General features: G+C 40.0%; 2 protein-coding genes across 5 annotated transcripts in view; one reads left to right on the top strand and one right to left on the bottom strand.

The window, feature by feature from the left end:
- PAICS (phosphoribosylaminoimidazole carboxylase and phosphoribosylaminoimidazolesuccinocarboxamide synthase) overlaps positions 1 to 2,693 on the bottom strand; it is a 40,291-nt gene extending 37,598 nt beyond the window's left edge. For all 4 annotated transcript variants that reach the window (XM_035546720.2, XM_035546701.2, XM_035546709.2 and 1 more), the window contains exon 1: positions 2,294 to 2,693. In XM_035546720.2, the coding sequence (XP_035402613.1) occupies positions 2,294 to 2,681 (388 nt within the window). In that variant the 5' untranslated portion in view covers positions 2,682 to 2,693. The remainder of the gene's footprint in view (positions 1 to 2,293) is intronic.
- The window catches only part of PPAT (phosphoribosyl pyrophosphate amidotransferase), a 47,151-nt gene extending 29,182 nt beyond the window's left edge, over positions 1 to 17,969 (top strand). Inside the window, exons 2-11 of the mRNA XM_035546742.2 lie at positions 4,419 to 4,485; positions 7,884 to 8,090; positions 9,486 to 9,598; positions 9,690 to 9,835; positions 11,103 to 11,175; positions 12,288 to 12,439; positions 14,742 to 14,869; positions 15,146 to 15,367; positions 15,772 to 15,892; positions 17,328 to 17,969. Of these exons, the coding sequence (XP_035402635.1) occupies positions 4,419 to 4,485; positions 7,884 to 8,090; positions 9,486 to 9,598; positions 9,690 to 9,835; positions 11,103 to 11,175; positions 12,288 to 12,439; positions 14,742 to 14,869; positions 15,146 to 15,367; positions 15,772 to 15,892; positions 17,328 to 17,503 (1,405 nt within the window). The 3' untranslated portion in view covers positions 17,504 to 17,969. The remainder of the gene's footprint in view (positions 1 to 4,418; positions 4,486 to 7,883; positions 8,091 to 9,485; positions 9,599 to 9,689; positions 9,836 to 11,102; positions 11,176 to 12,287; positions 12,440 to 14,741; positions 14,870 to 15,145; positions 15,368 to 15,771; positions 15,893 to 17,327) is intronic.
- Positions 17,970 to 20,073: the final 2,104 nt, after the last annotated feature.

Genomic DNA, 20,073 nt, shown 5'->3' on the forward strand with positions numbered 1-20,073 from the left:
TTGGTATTTTTTGCCTTACGGAGGGCACCCACAGTCCCATTCTTCCCCAAGGCAGCAGAGGAGCTGTGAGGCTCATTGCTGGGTAGGCACATGGGCTGTGCCGAGTCCTATTTTGATCTATGCAAGTGCTACCTTCAGATCTGCCCCCACGAGAAGGCTTCTGACCATCACAGAGCCACAAATGCCACTTCAGCCTCACAACTGCCCTTCAACATACTGAGCTCAGCAGCTCCTCCTTTCACAGACACCGCAACTCTGACTGCAATGGGAAAGGACCGAGCCACTAAAGCAGCATTGCTTGCTCGACTTGTGTCCTTAAATGAAGAAAGTTGATGTTCTCAGGGGTATGCTCTCTGTCCTTTCATACGGGTGTACGTACATATGGGTATGACCCCCCAAGAAAGGATAGCTAAAGCATACTATGTTCTTAATTTTTTTAATCGATGGACAGAAGAAGTTATTGATCCTTAAACATACCCTGGTGTTCGTGTGGTTACTACACCACACTTACACTGCATAGCTGCAGGATGCTTTATACCTTAGGATGTTGCCATTGTGGCTGAATTACAGTTGTTGGAAGCTTTGCATTTAAATTCTTACCATTAATGTTATTACAGTTAGTTGCATTTAATTTGCATTTATCCATAAAGTAATTGTTTTTTTTTTTCCCTAAAGCAAGTAAGAGAAATGCTTGGGCACTTAAGAGGGTATTTAATCATATCACCATTAAAACCAGATTGTGCCAATGCTTCAAAATGAGGTGTGTCTCACCCAGGGGGCAAAGATGTTTGTTTGTGTTTTGTTTTATTCCAGTTTGGGATTCACAACTGCTATTAACCTTTTCTGGTTTAAACTTCCTAGAGGCCTAAAGCAGGTGAGAATTAGGATTAACATTTAGTGCAAACTGCATAAAAATACAGAGGATAATCTAAGTCCAGATCCTGAGAAGAAGGACACTCAGTATCTTAGCTTCACATAGTCCTCAGGAGCTAACAGTTTGTATTAGCCAAAGATTTGGCTCTCAGTTCTGCATGTTTAAAAATAAAAATGGAACGTAGTAGTAATATATAGTGCAGAAAACACACATTAAAATAGTATAAAATTCATTTTATACTGTTTCATTTTAAGTGACTTGTGAAAGACTAGAGACTTTCTGCTAATGATGACAAATTAAGGTCAAGCTTTTACCTAAGGTAAAGAATGGCAAGAGAAATGCTAATTCCTTTTTCTCAGACCTGTACCACAACATAGTAGAGGGAGCCTTGGAAGAGTACAAGGGCAAGCTCGATGTCCAGCACCTTTCTGTGCCTTTAGCAATCTCCCCTGATACTAATTCCATGTTGTTGTTTTTCTTAAAAATGATTCACAGTCTTAAGTAACATAAACGGGTACATACTATGGGCAGAAATGGAGCTAAGCTTTGTATTTCTCTTTTTAGCCATATTATTTTGATACTCGGAACTATTATTGGGGCTTGTGCTTTGGTGACATTTAGAATGTGATGAGGAGATTTGAGTGCTGTCAAATAGCAGATTGACCCTATTGAAATGTTAAGCACAGCTTAAATGCATATGTAGAGAGGGCTGAATAAAACAAGAGATGCAACTAATTTGGTAAGAAACCCTTCAGAATAAAAGCAGTGGAATTTACTTGTTTTGTCTCTGAATATTCTGGTAAACACAAAGATTTTTACTTTCCTCACTATATGGCAATTTTTCATGAGAAGTTATTAAACATCCTTTGTTTCTCAAAAAAAAAGTTAATTGCTTACAAAAATAATTTAAGTTACCATTAGTTGTCATATCTGAAATTTCATTTACAGAGAAATAGGGGTAAAAATCAGAAGTTTCAGTTCTACCACAGAAAACAGTTCATGACATTTTCCACATTAGCTTTTATTTTTCTCTAAGTTTATGTCTGAGCAGGAGCTCTGCTGAACCCAACTCCAAAGTATTGCGAATAAATGTCAAAGGGAAAAACAAAAACAAAACCGGCCAGTTTTCCTTAATTTAGGGTTTGAACTCGGTGCAGGAGCCATAACACCAGTGAGTACTTGCCGAGGCTTTAATGTTACCATGATTTGGTGAGAATTAGGCTGTATTTACAGGCTTCGACACTGGTGGGTGCTAACATTTTTCTGCCCTGCACCAGGAGCGCATCCAGTCAGTCGCTGCTCGCAGCGCTGCCGGGGCTGGGCAGCCTCAGCCGCAAACTTGGGCTTCGGGTCTGTTTGCCCTGGCTCATTCGTGCGTTTGGTTTTAAGCAAAGAGAGGAAATAGCAAGAGTTTTTTACCTTGGGTGCTGTCTGTGGTGGGGCTGGCGTTCAGCCGCGCCTCGGTCGCGGAGCACCTGCCGTTTTCTGCCGCACCTAACTGCAGGACAGGTTCATATCGCAATATGGCATCCAGGTCGTGGAAAAACTTCATGGTTTTAGTGGCATCCCCAGAGTTGTGGGCGTATTTAACCGTTCTGTATTCATACTTGAGGTTTTTGTACTTTGCCCGGCACTGTTTCCAATCCCTGCAAACTCCTAACTCCTGCAGCCTTTTGGCAATGTAGATGAATATCCCTTTATTCCTCAGGGTGCCGCGGAGCTGCTTCCTGATGCTTTTCTCAGACCAGACGCTTAGCAAGGCTTTAACCTCCTCCTCAGTCCAGTGCTTCCCCACTCCACACTCCATGTTGAAAGTGACCTGGAAATGATTCACTATTTCTAGCCAAGATCTGGTTCCCTAGGCAACCAGGCGCCTGGTTGTCAGCGCCGCGCTCCGCCGCGCCGCCCCAAGCCGCTGCGAGGCCCGAGCACGGGCGGCCCTTCGGCCTGCGGGCAACCGGACCCCCACGGAGCCCAACCCGAGCCCCTCCGCGGCCATGTCGCCCTCAGGAGACCGTGGGTCTCCCCGACCTCACACGAGAAACCGTACCGGCATCGCCACCGCGTCGCCATCGGGGCAAAAAACACGGGTGTTTCTGGCTTCCTTTGAGGAGGAGCAGCACCTGTGTGGAAAAACGGGCCGGGGATAGGCTGTGTGGGCGTCCTGCGTGGGCAGCGCCGCGGCTCCTCATGAGGCTGCCGCCCGGGCCGCAGTGCGTGTGGGTGGCAGGTTTCCAGAGGTGGCATGGCAGCAACGTGGGCATGATTCAAGCCTTCCTGCGTGGGGGTTGTTTTAAAACTGGGGGCCGCCTACGCGCATTGTTAATGTTCATTAATTATGAGTGATGATTTAATAAAATGCTCGCCTGTGTAGAATTTGCCAAAGTGGCAAAATTGCATAAGCTTTGCACTTCCCTTCTCCTTGTGCTTACTTTTCTGCCATTAGCACTACAAAAAAGATGTAAGCTGCCTACTTGGAACGGCCTTTCATTCGGGATGTTTGCTTCTCTCACCCATTTGATTTGGGAGACGTTTAAAGGGACAGCATCGGTTTTGAAATGGAAATCGTCTGTCATACTGAATTGAAAGTCGCTGGATGCGGTGTATCAGTTAGTTTTACTGCCAGTCTTTGTGTTTATAGATGGGGCAATCTTCCTGAGTTAAAATAAATGTGTTTAAGAATGTCCTCGTTGTGGCGAAACGACCACACGGACACCAGGGTATGTGTAGGGATCAATAACTTCAACCTCGTTTATTGAGGACAGGCTCCCTTCTTATACATTAGCCTTACAAGCAGTACTTTCCCACCAGCTATTCATCGGTTAACAACTTTGCCCGGCAACAGCAAACATTCAGGAACTCCCATGTCTTAAGGGTTGGAGAGCAAGCAGTTGGAGACAGCAAGGCGTCTCCTGAATCACCCTTCTTTGTTCTTTCTAACTTCTTTACATTCCTCAGGGCCTCATCGTCACCAGCCCGATGTTATCGCCAACCGCGGGGCTTGTCGACCCCCATGGCGATCCTCCCACAGTTAGCTGTGCAAATGCCTGTTTGATTGCTTAAGTGCAAGAGTTCAAAAGCTTTTCCACAGGTGATCAGTGACAGAAACAATGCATTCCCTTAAGCAAAAGCAGCAGTTTAAGCCAAAGCGCCCCAAACACCGACAGAAATGCAGTAATGCTGGAGAGCCTACTGCTGGAGCCTGGAGTACCAGCACTGCAAAGTGGCTTTGCAGATTAAGCATCTGCTGTTATTTTATGCCCACACTGAAATCGGACTGCAGTGAGAGGCTGAGCCAGTGCTTGTTAGTGGAAAGATTCCCACTGAATTCAGTGGGCTTAGGCACAAACCTTATGTGATTGTTTTCAAATAAAGCGTAACACGGGCAAGAAACCACTGTTTTGATTACAAGCATGTAAAATGAAACAATAAATACACTTACATTAAAATTTCATCTTGTAAAGAACAGAGGAAAACCCACCAATCTACAGTATGGTACAGTGTTTCATTAAGCATTTCATGTTTAATTGTATTTTGTCCATAGGGGCCAGGAGAGTGCTGGAATTGTGACAAGTGATGGAGAGTCATCCCAGGCATTCAAAGTGCACAAGGTAAAATGTAAATGCTTTCTGGATGCCCAGCTGAGATGCATGACAGTTTGTTTCAGTGAGGAAACTGAATAATTAGAAAGAGGGGAAACAACATGTTTTGATTAATTGTTTTGGTTTGTCAGAGTGCTGATATCTAATTCTGTTATTTGTGCAATTTCTGACCTAAGTACATGTTTAAAACAGATATGCCAACATTATCCCTGCTGGTTGTATCCATGCACACAGTGGCAGACACACAGAATGTCCAGATCAGGCTATTGTTTTCCTAAAAAGTAGTTACCAAAGTCACCCTGCAGCTAAAGTGTTAACTGCAGAGATTTGGAAGAGTTCATGGACACAGCTTGAGAAAGAGAAAAGAAAAATAGTTACAGGTTCTGCACAAGCAAGTGGATGACATTCTTAGCTTTTAGAGAATCAAGGAAGTGGCAGCTACTGTACCCATAAGTGAAAATGAACAGAATAAATGATTGAATGGAGACCTGAGAAGGTCACTCAGTCTTTCTCAAGCTGAGAGAATCCCCAGGGATGTTAAAAGACATAAAACAGCCACAGCCTCTGAAGTATTATGCCAGGAGAATCCCTGCATTTTCTGAGACTGGTTTTGCTCATTCTGTTTTGAATAGTAATCAGGAAAAAAAAGTCACCAGCCTGTTAAAGCCTGGAAGAGCAGTGTTTAGGAAATAAAACTATTTCAGCAGACAAAACCACAGGGCAATTCTTGATGCCAGTGTGCTCTCTGACCACAGTCCGAAAGCAATTTGTCTTCATGTTCAGGGGTCTCTGAGGAAGATTAATTACACTGTTCAAATCAGTGTAAGAGTAAGAACCGTTTTGTTGCAGCAGCATGTATATCAATGCGTGACTGCTGAATGCCTCGTGCACAGTCTTGTCTCTTGAGCGTCATGTTTGTCGCCTCTTCTGGAATTTCCCCCCCTCCTATCTGTTACTTGCAGCGAGATCCTCCCCGCTATGCACTTTTAAATGCCAGTTTTCTGAACTACTGCACCATGTTGTCTGTTCTTCATTCCTGCTCCTGCTTGGGTTTCAGCTTTCCTTAAGGTTTACAGAAATTGCAACTTCCTTTTAAAGTGAGCTTTAAAAGATAAATCCTGTAGTAAATGATACTTCTCAGAATGAACTTGTAGCAGGCAATACAATAAGCAGTAGAGTTTCCATGTTAGTGAGCTGACATACTTGGCTGTCATGCTAAGAATTTAATTGACTATCATCATAGCAGTTTTGATATTTTAAGAGTTGCAAAGTGTGTGATGGTTTCTCGTATACTTGAAATACCTTTCTCAGCTATATCACTTTTAAAAACCATCATAACCACAGTGCAATAAAGAGCCTGTGGAGTACAATAGATATGACGTGTAATCCTAGAAGTAATGCCAATGTAACAAGCATTTGGGTCTCTTACACCAGTGGAAATAAGTTTACAAGTCTCACTTGTAAACTAGATCATAAAAAAAAACACAAAACAGTTAAGATGCTACTGTGTCCATTTGTCCTCCAAACCCCAGCTGACTATTCTTAGCAGAGACAACAGAATGGAAAAGGTGCCTGCTGCTCACTGCATCGATTTACAACCCAGTACGTTAGTGCAAACTCACCTTTGTCAACAGCTTAAGCCAATGCACGTATTAGAGTACAAACTCTACTGCCTATGGCACGGGTATGTGCTCCTTTCTGATTGTTACTGGCCTTTGACAACAGATTTATAGACCTTGACAAAGGCTATTAATCCATTGTTTTAAACTCTCCCAGAAGACTCATCCAGATTTGTCTGTTGGAGCCTTTCAGCTAGACTTGTGTAAGAAAACATTAGTGTCATAGCTGCACTGGCTCAGGATGTGGAAAAACTTAAATCTCTTGTATAGATGTAGTGATGTCAATCGCGGAAAGGCTTTGTCTGACTTTTGCATGCTTGAATATACAGAAAAATCTGTACTGAAGTAGCTGTATGATCATGTTCTGGTATGTACCAGGCTTCATGTAATACAGACATCAGATCATCTTCGTTGGGAATTTTTTATACTGGTGCAATTCACGTTTATTGTCCCACACCAGCACAATCTAAATCAGTAAAATATTTCAAGTTGCATTTTAAAGATTATGTACTTGTGTCAGCAATGCTGTTTTAAAATAGCATTGTTTGTTTAAGCTATAGCAATGCTTCAAATAGCCACGTCCATTGACACTGGACCTGTGAAATGCCAGATCTCCTGTCAGGATACAACTGGCCAAAGTAAAAAAAGAGCGTGACTGTATTTCTGTACATGGTACAGACTCTAGGCAAGCTTCATGTCATCTGTGAGACAACAGATGATATTTGATCTGGCATAAAGTTTGCTGAACCATTCAAGTAAACCTATACTAGTTTGACTGTTTGAGGCAATAACTTTTTAACATGACAGTTAAGTATCCCAAAACCACGTGCAAACAGCCTTTTAGTATTCTGACTCTATACCAGTTGCAGAAGAAAATACCCTAAAGCTTGGCTTTCTTTAAGCTGCTTTGATTGAGCTCTGAAAATATATTTCCTTCCTCTCTGTCTCATCCCACTGTCTTGTTGTACCCAAAGCATAGGCTGTGAACCATTCATGACTTTCCAATCTCTCCCGTATATCTGTGCAGATCCTAAGAGTGTTGTTACCATGTGTGATTTCATGGATATCACAATTACTACGCGTGATAGGGAAACCGAGGCTTAGAAGGATGTAAATATTTTTCACAGGCAGCAGAAGCAGGGGTTGTAGGAGGGTTTGGAATCCAAGCTTGATTTCCTCTTTGTGTGCAGTTATTTTTTCAGACTATTCTTGCTGCTAAATTGTGTTTGTTGCCAAAAGAAGCTCCTGATGGCTGACTAAAAAGCCTTGACACATTTCTGCTTTAGACAGAAGGCAACCTGGATGTATGAAAAGTTTGTTTCAAGTAAACAGAAAAACAGCTCTAGAAAAAAAGCTTTGTTTCTAATATTGGCAGGAATGACTGCAATCTGATAAATGTTGTCATAGACCCAGTATAAAAGTAAATCAAATATACTACTAACTTGTAAATAGTATTCTCTAAGTAGAATTTCCTTCTTGCAACTTTTTTTTCTTCTTTAAACACCACAACAGTTCAGTAGTGTTTTTCAGAAAATGTATTTTTAGTCAGGGAATAGATTGTTCTGTGAAAATCCTCAGCACAACAATGTATAATGCTTTGTTTAAGAACAGGAGTAATGGGATCTGACATAGCACTGTGATACCTACTCAGCTTCTTTCTCTCCTGTGGCTTTCAGGTTATTTCCCCTTCTCACAGAGTTTTAATGCAGTACCAAAACCAAACACAAGAAGTGAGCAAATTGCCAGAAAAACAAAACGGAACAATTTTTTTTTCTTTTTCTCCCAAAGGGAATGGGTCTTATAAATCACGTGTTCAATGCAGACAGCCTGAAGAAGCTCTATGTTTCAAACCTTGGTATTGGGCACACCAGGTACTCTACCTCCGGGATCTCTGAGCTGCAGAACTGCCAGCCTTTTGTCGTAGAAACTCTTCATGGCAAGATCGCTGTGGCACACAACGGTGAACTAACAAATGCCATGCGACTGAGGAGGAAGGTCAGTATCTCCCCTGGGAAGCTCCAGCGTTGTTTATGTCTGAGTATGAGGCAGCAATGAGCAAAAACTTTGCTATGATGTGTACTTAATACCAAACTACTTGGTGTAGTGAAGGAGCACCATAATCAAAATAATTTGGGGGAAAAAACTCCTGGAGAGAGGAGGCATTTGTAACCGTCACAGGGGAAAACTCACCAGTCCTCTAGACTGATGGTCACATTCCTGTAGGACGAGTGAGAAAACTACCGCAGCCATAACAGGGGATCCTGGCTTGAAGCTCTCCTTATTTGTTATGGCTGACAGAAGCAGAAAATCATATGCTTGGAGTTAGGAGAGGCATAATAATAAGGTGAAGTAATTGTAATATGAAATGTTCTTGTTTGGAATATTGTCTTTATTTGTATTTCTGGCTTGCAAAATTCATCATGAGCACTGTTAGGACATAAACACATAAGGAGATCATCAAACACCATATTTTGTAGTGTGTTTGGCTGCAAGGGTATGTGTTAAAGAACCTGTTTAAAATCTAGCAGATGTTTCATTGTGAAATCTGTTCTATCATAAGTTCCGTCCAAAAGCTAGAGGACATACTTTTGCTTTGCAGCAAGGCAAACATATGACATGCCTAAAGTAACCTACCCCATCTTTAATCAGATTAATAAGCGTATTTAATGGATGAGAGAAAAAAACAGTGGGGAGGAAATGTAGATGGAAAGTGGAGAATCCAGGTTACTTGAGAGTTAGAATGATTTCTAAAGATAAAATCCAGTAACTGTAGTGCATACAGAACTGAATGGGCTGTAATAGTTGGCTGAATACACTGCAGATTCTCATCTTCCTTAGAAGCATAAATACATCAGGACAGAACAATTTGACTGACCAGGTCTAGAAAACCCTAGCAAAAAAAAGGGGATTTCAGCTTTTTAATTCCACTCTGCTTTCCTTCACACCTGTATTATTTTTGCTTTGTGCCCTGACCACCATTCTGTCTTGGCGTCTCTCTTTTCTTTCTTCTATAGGTAATTTCATATTTTCCCCCATGCATATTTTACCTCTCTTCCCTGAGGAAGCAGAAACAAGCTGATTAAATGGCCCAAACATGACTTTATGTCCTGAATGTTGGTGAATGAATACTTTTGGCTGTGCATGAAGCAAAGGAATGAGATAGAAAGGGAGAAATGCAGTTCCAGACATAGATGATTGTACCAGTTCTTTTTACATATTTGGTTTGTTGGAAGAAAGTTGACTTTCTGATGATCTAATCGTCTGAAGCACTGATATGTTTGAAAACATTTGCTCATAGTACAAAGGTATTGTTAAACTAAAATACAAGCAGCGTTATGTGAGATCATTTTTTTTTAGTGCTGGTAACACTTCTGTTTTGTGTCTTAAAAGCTTATGCGGCATGGTGTAGGACTGTCGACCAGCTCTGACAGTGAATTGATCACCCAGCTGCTGGCTTTCACACCTCCTCTAGAAAATGATGACACTGCCGATTGGGTAGCAAGGTGAGGAGGACAGGTTTCAGAATCAAGAACAGCAATCTGTTCTCAGCATGGCATGCAACACGTGATTATGTTCACTTATGTCTCCTTGCAGAATAAAAAATTTAATGAATGAAACTCCAACTTCTTATTCGTTGCTAATTATGCATAAAGACATAATTTATGCAGTACGTGATCCGTATGGAAATCGTCCACTCTGCATTGGTCGCCTTATTCCAGTAGGGGACATGAACGGAAAAGGTAAACCATACATATATATTCATATTTGTACACACACATATATATATACATTTAAATATATGTACAGTTTGTGCATTAAGTCATCAATATAAATAATTACAGCTGCATTTACTGAGGTGGAAGTAGGAATATTTGATGCAAAAGTCAGTTTTTAAAATTCAAAACAGAAGTGGTGTAAGTTAAAAATCATTTGTAGGAGGTTGGCAAACATCTTATCTGTTCCCAGCAAAAGTGAATTCGTGTTACCTGCTGACAGTGTCAGAATTAGGCAGGCCAGCTGTAATAGAATATTTTTGAAAACCTAACTAAATTCTTACCATCTCAATGGGAAAGCAAGGATGAACAGAATCACAGCTGGGGTTGGAAGGCACCTTGGAGATGACCTGCTCCATCCTGCCTGCTCAAGCAGAGCCACCTGGAGCTATTTGCCCAGGACTATATCCAGCCCAGAAACAAGTCTGTTTTCCTCCTTTCTGCTGTGATAAGATGGTGAAAAAGTGTCGGATTACTGGCAATGTATTTCTAACTTCCAAGCACTCCTAGTCACACTTAGTTTGGTAATGGAACACTATCAAATCAATTGATGGGAAAAAGTCCTTGGAGCTCTTGTTTAGCCTGCAAATCAACATGTTCCCTGAAGTGAGATTAAAGTGTGTTCATTTGTTTGAAAATAAAATAATTCAAAGGCAAACAAATAAATGCTTTCATAGCTTCAGAAAACTTGGTAAATTAAACCAAAAGCAAAATTATCAAGATTATTATCAAACACTAATACCCTGTTTTGTGGTTTGATCTATCCTGTGCCTATACTCTTCATACTGGAGTTCAATCCAGTATCCATTGTAGTCAAAAGGATCTATACGTTGATGCATTTAACATAGGAAAAGGGATTTCTTGTCCAAACAAAAGTAATTATGTATATCTAAAGCAATTGAACTAGAACTGAGCAAGTCTGAAATACTGCAGAAATAACATCTGAACTTTCTCTCTTTGTGAAGCATGAATATGATGCTGTTACTTCCCATTCTGCCTAGAACAAGTTTATGATGCTTACTTTTTTTTTTAATAATACTAAAGAAACTTCTTATTATTTAATAATACTAAAGAAATACTAAACGTTATAGTTAGAACTCACAACAATTTGTAATTGTGCACTTGGCAACCTAAACTGTAGCAAGCCAGGTACTGCATTAGATATGCAATGTGTGTAGTGGTAATGGTAGCGAGAATTGTGGAATCTAACAATAACTGAAATATTTTATTTCAGGAAAGGATAACAGTGAAGCAGAAGGATGGGTAGTCTCCTCTGAATCCTGTAGCTTTTTATCTATTGGTGCAGAGTAAGTGCTCCGATTCTCACTTTATCTGAAAGTGCTCCTCAGGCAGCAATTCAACATTAAACCTCAAACTGCCAAATATCATAATCTTTAACAAGGTGAAAGACATGAAGGATTAGTTTATTGAGCTGTTTGGAGTTTTTTTGCCAATTGTGTTTTGTCAGTTTATGTTCTTAATTGGATTAATGTAAAGAAAGCTAAATAATTATGTGTTCAGAAAGTAATGGTAAAGACAACTTCAAGGATGCTTCTTACTTGTTGCATTAAATCTAGTTATTCAGATACTTCTTAATTTTAGCCTAGTTAGCAGCAGAATTCTTGTATTATAAAGTAATCCTTCAGCTACAGAAAAGGCTGCATTGGTAGCTCACAGGTTGCACTCACCTGAGATGCAGCATATGCTGCCTGACAAGCCTCATTTTAAAAAGTGACAGGCACTTGAAATTATTTCCATGTGTGGAAACTTATGTTAGAGCCAACACAAGAGATGACATTCACATTACCTAAGACACTCTGAAAAGAAAGGTGGGATACTCACTGGGAGATGTCAAACAAGTCTTAGGAAGTTTGGAATAGAAGACAGTTGTGAAATAAACATGAGTAAAGGAAGAATGATTATGAGGAAGTATATTTAATTTCCTAATCAAACATTATTAAAAAGTGCATTTGGGTACAACACTAATAAGTACATTTGGATCCTCTAAATAAAAAGCATTGAAAAACTGCATTAAGACCACAAGCACTGAATAAAAAGAGATGTAAAGCAAAACCAGGAAACAATGTGACTGCGCTTTACTAGTCTTTTATTCCATTCTGTGGTGTTTTATTGTAGGCATATTGTTTTGTGTTCTTTGTACTGGCCTACATCTCACATATGGGAAGAATACCATAATTCTGTTGTACTAGTTGGAGTATTAATTTACTGTTTTCTGGTATTTATTCAGGCTATTTTGTCTTAGCATGTTGGTCTTAAACAGTCTAGATCAAATCCTAAGACAGAAGAAAAATACCATGTTAGGATGTTTAAAAGCAATTTTCCTGTCAATAGAGTTTATATTTTAAAACTGTTATTCAGGTTCGGGACATTTCTCAATGCTGTGTATTTCTCTTTCAAGGTACTACCGTGAAGTTCTTCCTGGAGAGATTGTGAAAATATCCAGGTATGATGTCCAAACACTGGATGTGGTACCAAGACCTGAAGGAGATCCATCAGCATTCTGCATATTTGAATATGTTTATTTTGCAAGACCAGACAGTATCTTTGAAGGTAAGAAGATGTAACATACAAAGCCACTGCCTCCCAAATAATGGGAGATTACATTCTCAAGGACAATTGATTCTACAAAGGATCAGGGATCATAGCAGGGTGACACTGACCGTGAATTTCCAGAGCAGGGCTGGGACAGGGTAGGCTTGCACAGTTCTTGAGGACAAAAAACCCTACTGTTCCTGTCTGTGTATACAGCTTCAGTCAGGCCTGCCTGCATAGCCTTATGGAATGGATGAAAAGAGCCAGAAACATGGCTAACGTAGAGGAAATAACCCTTAAATTTGAGAGACTTAAGGAAGGAACTTTATTAGTTCTTATAAAACCTTTTAAAAATCAGACCTGTGAAATAAAATCTGCAAAACAACTTCTTCTTGGTGTTTTCTATGCAATAAAGGGTTATTTCAGGAAGATGCTTTTAATATAACTGAAATCTATGCTTTATGCAAGTACTTGAGGCTGTCAGTCTAATGCCTTTATTACTGTTTCAGTAGAAGCCCCTGAAAATTGCCTTAGTGATAAGATATTAGCCAAGGTGCTCATACCTAGCGCTGTCCTCACTTCTCTCATGTTCCCTAGTACTGTCCTCTGTAATCTTTACCTTGCCTCATCTCACAGTGCCTCCAGTTCCCTCTCCTGGTCCCAGACTTTTAGGACCTTAAAAGCTCCTGAGGCCTCTTTTGGGAGTATCGCCATGGGGGTCAACAAGCCCTGTGGTTGGTGATAACATGGGACTCCTGACAACGAAGCCATGAGGAATGTAAACAAGTTACAAGGAACAAAGAAGGGTGATTCAGGAGACGCCTTGCTTTCTCAAACTGCTTGTTCTCCAACTCTTAAAACATGGAAGTTGCTAAATGTTTGCTGTTGCCGGGCAAAGTTGTTAACCGATGAATAGCTGGTGGGAAAGTACTGCTGTAGAGCTAATGGTATAAAAGAAGGGAGCCTGTCTTCAATAAGGTTGTTGAAGTTATTGATCCCTACACATACCCTGATGTTCGTGTGGTCATTACGCCACAAATGGCGCCCAAACAGGGACCTGAAAAACAGGGACCTGACTAACAGGGACCGGCTAACAGAACAGGAACAGGGACTAGCTAACAGAACAGGGACAAAACCAAAAAATGAACTAATAGGGACAGGCTAACAGAACAGAGACAGACTAACAGAACACGGACAGGGACACTGATCGCCTCACGAAGATAGGTTTGGCTGAACCCAGCAAGCTGAAAGGAAGCGCATGCGAGCTGAAAGGAAGGTCAAGCTGAAAGAAGCGTTATGCTGAGAGAAACATACCTGCGTACACAGTCACCTCTCACTGGCCGAAGGAGCTGATCCAAGATGGGTGTCAGCACGATGGGTCCATCCGTCTCGACATCTGCCTCAACATGATCACAGCACTCTCCTCAGCGCTTTAGATTCCAGCTCAACCAAAAAACAACGTATGGGAGGGTCCTGCTGGCATACGCAGGACCCACAAACAGGGGCTCCAGGAGCTGGAGGGGCAGCCAGAGCACCCCGCTGGGCAGCATTCACTGCCTGCCTCTCCCAGGGATGGGGTTACAAAGTTTGCTAAAGATAGGATTAGTATGCCTAATAGTTTTTCTCTGTGTCTTAATTTGTGTTAATCGTGCTTTCTTTGTTAATAAAAAAGGGGGAGATGTGGGAGTATCGCCATAGGGGTCGACAAGCTCTGTGGCTGGTGATAACATCGGACTCCTGACTATGAAGTCATGAGGAATGCAAACAACTTAGGAGGAACAAAGAAGGGTGATTCAGGAGACGCCTTGCTGTCTCAAACTGCTTGTTCTCCAGCCGTTAAGATTGTTGAAGTTATTGATCCCTAAACATACCCTGGCGTCCGTGAGGTCACAGCCTCTGCCCGCCTTCCTGAATGTGGGGTGAAGTTCACCGACTGGCTCAAAGTTGTAACAGTACAGGCAAGACTGCATGATTGCACAAACTTTGCTTAAGAAAACAGCTAAAAATAGGATATGCACACTGTGAAAGTTGCAGGAATAATTTTCTTTTTCTTTCCTCCTGTAACATCCACGGGACTTTTAGTTACCTGATAAGGGCAAAATAGATTTTAACTTTATGTAGTGGTATGAATGTGAATGTTAAAATAGAATATGACATTATGGGAAGAACTAAAAAATTACCTCATGTGAATGACTGCTTCCTATTTCTGGAGATTTCTCACTGACTTCTATGCCTGCAACTTGCCACAGAAATGTATACAGCAAACTGAGAAGAAATCTGAATTATGAATACTAGGAAAAACTCGTCTTGCTGTTCTTAGGTCAAATGGTGTATTCAGTCAGGAGGAGATGCGGTCAGCAACTTGCTATTGAAGCACCTGTGGAAGCAGATCTGGTCAGCACCGTTCCAGAGTCTGCAACCCCAGCAGCTCTGGGCTACGCTCAAAAGGTTTGTGTTTGCATTTTTTTCAAGCACATTTACACATATCTCCTTTTTAATGGAGTATTCCAGTAAGGGCCACTGGAGTTTGGTACTGATAAAGTTTTGTTTCTACTGAGTCATCTGCACGTGTTTTTTTTCCTTATTCCATTATATTAAGGTATTCCAAAGTTTTTTCATTAACTGTGAAGTCCTTACTAAATCCAAAGGTTGCTTCAAAATACATTAACTGAGAATAACCAGTTTTATAGATACTAATTCTGTTTAACCATCTCCTGTTCATAGTGTGGACTGCCATATGTTGAAGTACTCTGTAAAAATCGGTATGTAGGAAGAACGTTTATCCAGCCAAATATGAGGTTACGGCAACTTGGTGTTGCAAAGAAGTTTGGCGTTCTGTCTGACAATTTTAAAGGCAAGCGAGTTGTTATCATTGACGATTCAATTGTGCGGGGCAATACCATTTCACCCATAATAAAACTACTACGGGAATCAGGAGCTAAAGAGGTAAGTTCATTTTCAGTCAGTACAGTACAGTTGTAAATACGAGATTGATGGAAGGGACTCAGATTTTTTAACTGAAATAGACTGCAAGTCTGTTAGTGGAGCAAAATATTTTGTGTGATGTTTGATTTTGTAAACTGAAACATTTGCATCAAGGATTGAATGCCACAGAAATGAAGCAAAATCTTATCCTAATATTAGGAAATATTGTAACAATACATTCTAAAATGGTCTTTCTCTCTCTTCCTGCACTGGCATCTGAAAAAAAATGTTATTTTAACTCTTCCACGACTTCGGTCTAGTGCTGTGTTCCTTCATAATTATTTTGCAGAACTTGGACTTATATTTATTTATGATCTGCTGACCTTCACTTCATAGAATTGTTTTGAAACTGTATTTTTTTTCAGGTACACATCCGTGTGGCTTCACCTCCCATAAGATTTCCTTGTTACATGGGAATAAACATTCCAACAAAAGAAGAACTGATTGCCAACAGACCTGAGTTTCACGACCTTGCAAACTACATAGGTAAAGTTTTTGTTTTGTTTTTTTTGTTTCTTTGTTTTGAGAGTTTTCACTTGTAGGAGTTTATTGGCTGCATCAAAATAAAGTACAACACGTTGAGGCGAGAGTGGCAAAACTGGACAAAAAAATCATAACAGTTGACACATTAAATCTCTGCGTTGTATGTTCCCTACGGATCAAACCAACTTAGTTGTGTATTTTTTAACACAATTAGTACGTTATATTTCTCTGAACAATATAAAGCATTAGAATAATTTCCTAAGTTACAAATAAAGTATAACACAGCTTTCTGATACGTATCGCTCCTTCTGGGAAAATTTATAACACAGAGCTACTGTAGGCAAAATATCAGAAAGAAAATAAATGGTGAAAATCTGTTGTATAATGAAAAACTAATGTAGTTTCACTTCTATGGCATTCATAAAAATACGTTCTGACTTTGTAAATACCCACCGATTTTTCAACAAGTTTAAATTTATGCAAATAATTTTAACTGCATTACATGATACTTTACTTTGAAAGAAATGGCATTTGAAACTAATCAAAGAATGTTAATTAAATACATTTTCAAATCTCTAGAATGAGTCATGTTTACAGCAGAACAAAGAAGAACCAACAGCTTATGTTCTTGTGATGTGTGGTAAACAATGTGCTCTTCATGGGGATATCAGTAATAGAAATCATGTGAAGGTCTGCGAGTGAGAAGATCTACTCTATAGCTTCTTGTGCTGCAAAATATTTTTAAAATGTTTTAAGAATATAGCTGTGGTTAGAAACTTTAAAATTTCTTGTGTAAATACTTTGTCTAATCTTGCAATGAGTTCTTTTCCCCAAAATTATTGTCATGAAGGCATGTTGAAATACTTCAAGTTTGTAGTATCTCATATTTAAGTATCTCATATTCATTCACAAAATACTTGAGTGTAACTGATAAGGTAATGATCTGAGTAGGCTGTTGTCTATCTTTCCTACTGCTGTAACATGAGCTGCATGCTGTTTTTCATGAGCTGCATGCTGTTTTTGTTTTGTTTTGTTTTGTTTTGTTTGTTTTACATGATGCTCTTCTGCTCCTCCAAGTTCCGACAAGAGTATATAAATCCTAGGTGTTTAGACTGGGAAGCACGAGCCACGCGTCCACTGTAGGGAGTTCAGAGAGTTTTAATACACACTCTGGATTCTGTTCGAATTTTTGCAGTATGTTTGGCTAACAGGTCCCAACTCAGAACCTTCTGTCTAAATTTCAATGAATCTGTTCCCTGTGCAAATAATTTGAGAGGGCAAGGCTTGTTATGGTCTTATAATTTTTCAGAACCATTCTCTAGGTGAGGTGATTCACCTTGCATGATAATCCGTACAATAATGCGACTGCATTTCCTAGGAGCATTGCATTTGGTACACTAGCGCAGCTTTTAACAGATGAATTATTTATTTCCTCTAGGGGCAGACAGTGTTGTCTACCTTTCTGTGGAAGGGCTGGTATCATCTGTGCAAGAAAGCATCAGAGCAAGACAAGAGAATGATAACAGCCTTAAAACCCAGAAATCGCGTGTTGGAAAGATTGGTCATTGCACAGCATGTCTCACTGGAGAATATCCTGTAGAGCTAGAATGGTGAATTTTTAGTGGATGCACTTGGGTTCATCATTGCTGAATGTACTTTTTGCAAAGATGCCTTCTTGCTAATAATAGCCTTCTTACATTTAGGTAATATGTAAAGCTTATTATAGTTGACTTATCACTGTTAGTAAAATACATCTTTATTGGTAAAGACTTAGAGAAAGTCTGTGCTGAAGAAAACTATGTAAGCAGATTGAAATACAAAATCATATAGTTTTGATGCACGGTTGTGCCTTCTATTTTCTCATAAAATATTGTAAAAACCAAAGTGTTTATAATTATGTTACAATTCCATAGCTTTTTGTTTCAGTCTCGCCCCGAATGTGAGATATCCCTGTCAGACTTGTTCACAACGTACAAATTATGAATCATGTGGTGTAACTTCAAATTAATCTAAATCTTTAAGCAAAAAGAATGTGAAGCTTGCTTTTCTGTTTTGGAAAAAAAACACCAGATTCTGAAGTCTTCTTGTTTCCTCAGCAGTTCTTGCTTAGATTTCTTAAAAATAGAAGTACCTGACTTTTGCATATATAACTAAATGGTCATTATTAATCAAGCCCTTTGTAACTAAGTTTCCAGATTCTATAAAAGGTCTAGCACATGATTTTAAAAAATGAAGACTCAGGGAAATGCTCAGCCAAAAGCTTTCTAGGTTTATAACTTCAAAATTCTTTTTTGAATTCCACTGTAAATCACAGAACTATAGAATGGTTTGGGTTGGAAGGGACCTTAAAGATCATCTAATTTCAACCCCCCACCATGGGCAGGGACACCTCCCACCAGACCAGGCTGCCAAAAGCCCCATCCAGCCTGGCCTTGAGGACCTCCAGGGACGGGGCATCCACAGCTTCTCTGGGCAACCTGTGCCAGTGCCTCCCCATCCTCACAGTAAAGAATTTCCTTGTAAAATCTAGTCTAAATCTACCCTTTTAGTTTTATAAAGCATTCCCCCTTGTCCTATCACTATGTGCCTATGTAAAAAATCACTATCTTTTTTATACACCTCCTTTTATAAGCCCCCTGGAATGTTGCTGTAAGGTCTCCCCGGAGCCAGGCTCACAGCCCTAGCTCTCAGCCTGTCTTCGTAGGAGAGGTGCTCCAGCCCTTTTATCATCTTCGTGGCCCTCCTCTAGACTTGCTCCAACAGGTCCTTGTCCTTCTTGTGCTGGGGGCCCCAGAGCTGAGCGCAGCACTCCAGGTCGGGTCTCACAAGGGGGCTCAATCTCCCCCCTTGTCCTGCTGGCTGTGCCTCCGTTGATGCAGCCCAGAATGCAGTTGGCCTCTGGGCTGCAAGTGCACACTGTCAGCTTGTTTCCAGGATTTTGTCCACCAATCTTCAGGTGCTTTCACCAGATGGCAATAGGATGTGGAAGGAGAAAAATATTTGGCAGTGCCATTTGTTTTATTTTGTTTCACATCTTGTTTTCTCCAGGACAAATCCTGACAACTTCTGAAGTCTGAACTATTTGTGCTTTCTAGATGTCAGTGTCCAAACGTAACTCAAAAATAAAGTCGTTTTCTTAACAGTGAGAATGATAGATCAACTGAAGGTTATGAGATGTTTTGGGTATACTCTTATTTTCCTACATTACTACTGTTATTATAAATGTAATGTTTTAAAAGAAAGTTTTGAAGAACCATTAGGTATTGAATGCTTTGTATGTTTTAATCGGTAACAATTACGGTTACTTGTATACATAAAGATCACTTCACAATGAACCACTAGCTGAAAGGGAAAAGCACCTTTCAAAAATATTGCAAATTTACGCACAATTGTAAAAATATTTTGTATACCTCGTTTTTTTTCACTGAATACCAGCAATTTAATTTTAGATTTTCTATTTAATGTTGTATATTTTGGCCTTACAATTGTTTGTGACACTGTTACAACAACAAAGAAAAATAAAAGTTTAAGAGATTCTTCCTTCCCCATCTTACACATAGTGGAGAATTACAGCACTCATCATTAAATTCAGAAGAGAGCTTTCTTACTGGGATTTGTAGCAACTGTGCCTGATACACAATCACAAATCAAAAGTCCCAATTCAAGAAAGCATGTAAGTACATTTTGTGGAAGTCAAGACTGAATCTTGTGCAATCAGAACCTACATGCAGTCAAGCTAATGGGAAAATCTCTTTCACCGTGAGAATCACACCCTTCACCAAAGCCCAGATCCACATATTGGGAGAGATATTTGGATCTCACCTAATTAGCAAGCTTGTTTGTTTTTTAACAGTCCCATAACCTGGACAGTAAATTGAGAAAACAGAACTGGGTGCAGTCACTCTGACCTCCCCTCTTCTAGATTAGCAGGGAGAAGTGTGAGAAAACATAAAAACTTATCATTTATCACCTTTCTTCTTTCCTGCCCTCAAAAAAGCAAACGTTTTTAAAAGAAGGGGCAAGATGAGCTCTTGTGTTAGAGGCATGTGAGGAGCCCTTTCTATGGGACATACAAACATAGGTGAACAGTTTTAACAAGGTTGCAAGCAGAATTCAATCAGTATCTCTGAAGTTGCCTGTGAAAGATTCTAAATGAAACTTGTGCAAATTAGTTTCATTTATTT

This window comes from Cygnus atratus, chromosome 4 (genome assembly GCF_013377495.2).
Source record: "Cygnus atratus isolate AKBS03 ecotype Queensland, Australia chromosome 4, CAtr_DNAZoo_HiC_assembly, whole genome shotgun sequence".
NCBI classification, from domain to species: domain Eukaryota; kingdom Metazoa; phylum Chordata; class Aves; order Anseriformes; family Anatidae; genus Cygnus; species Cygnus atratus.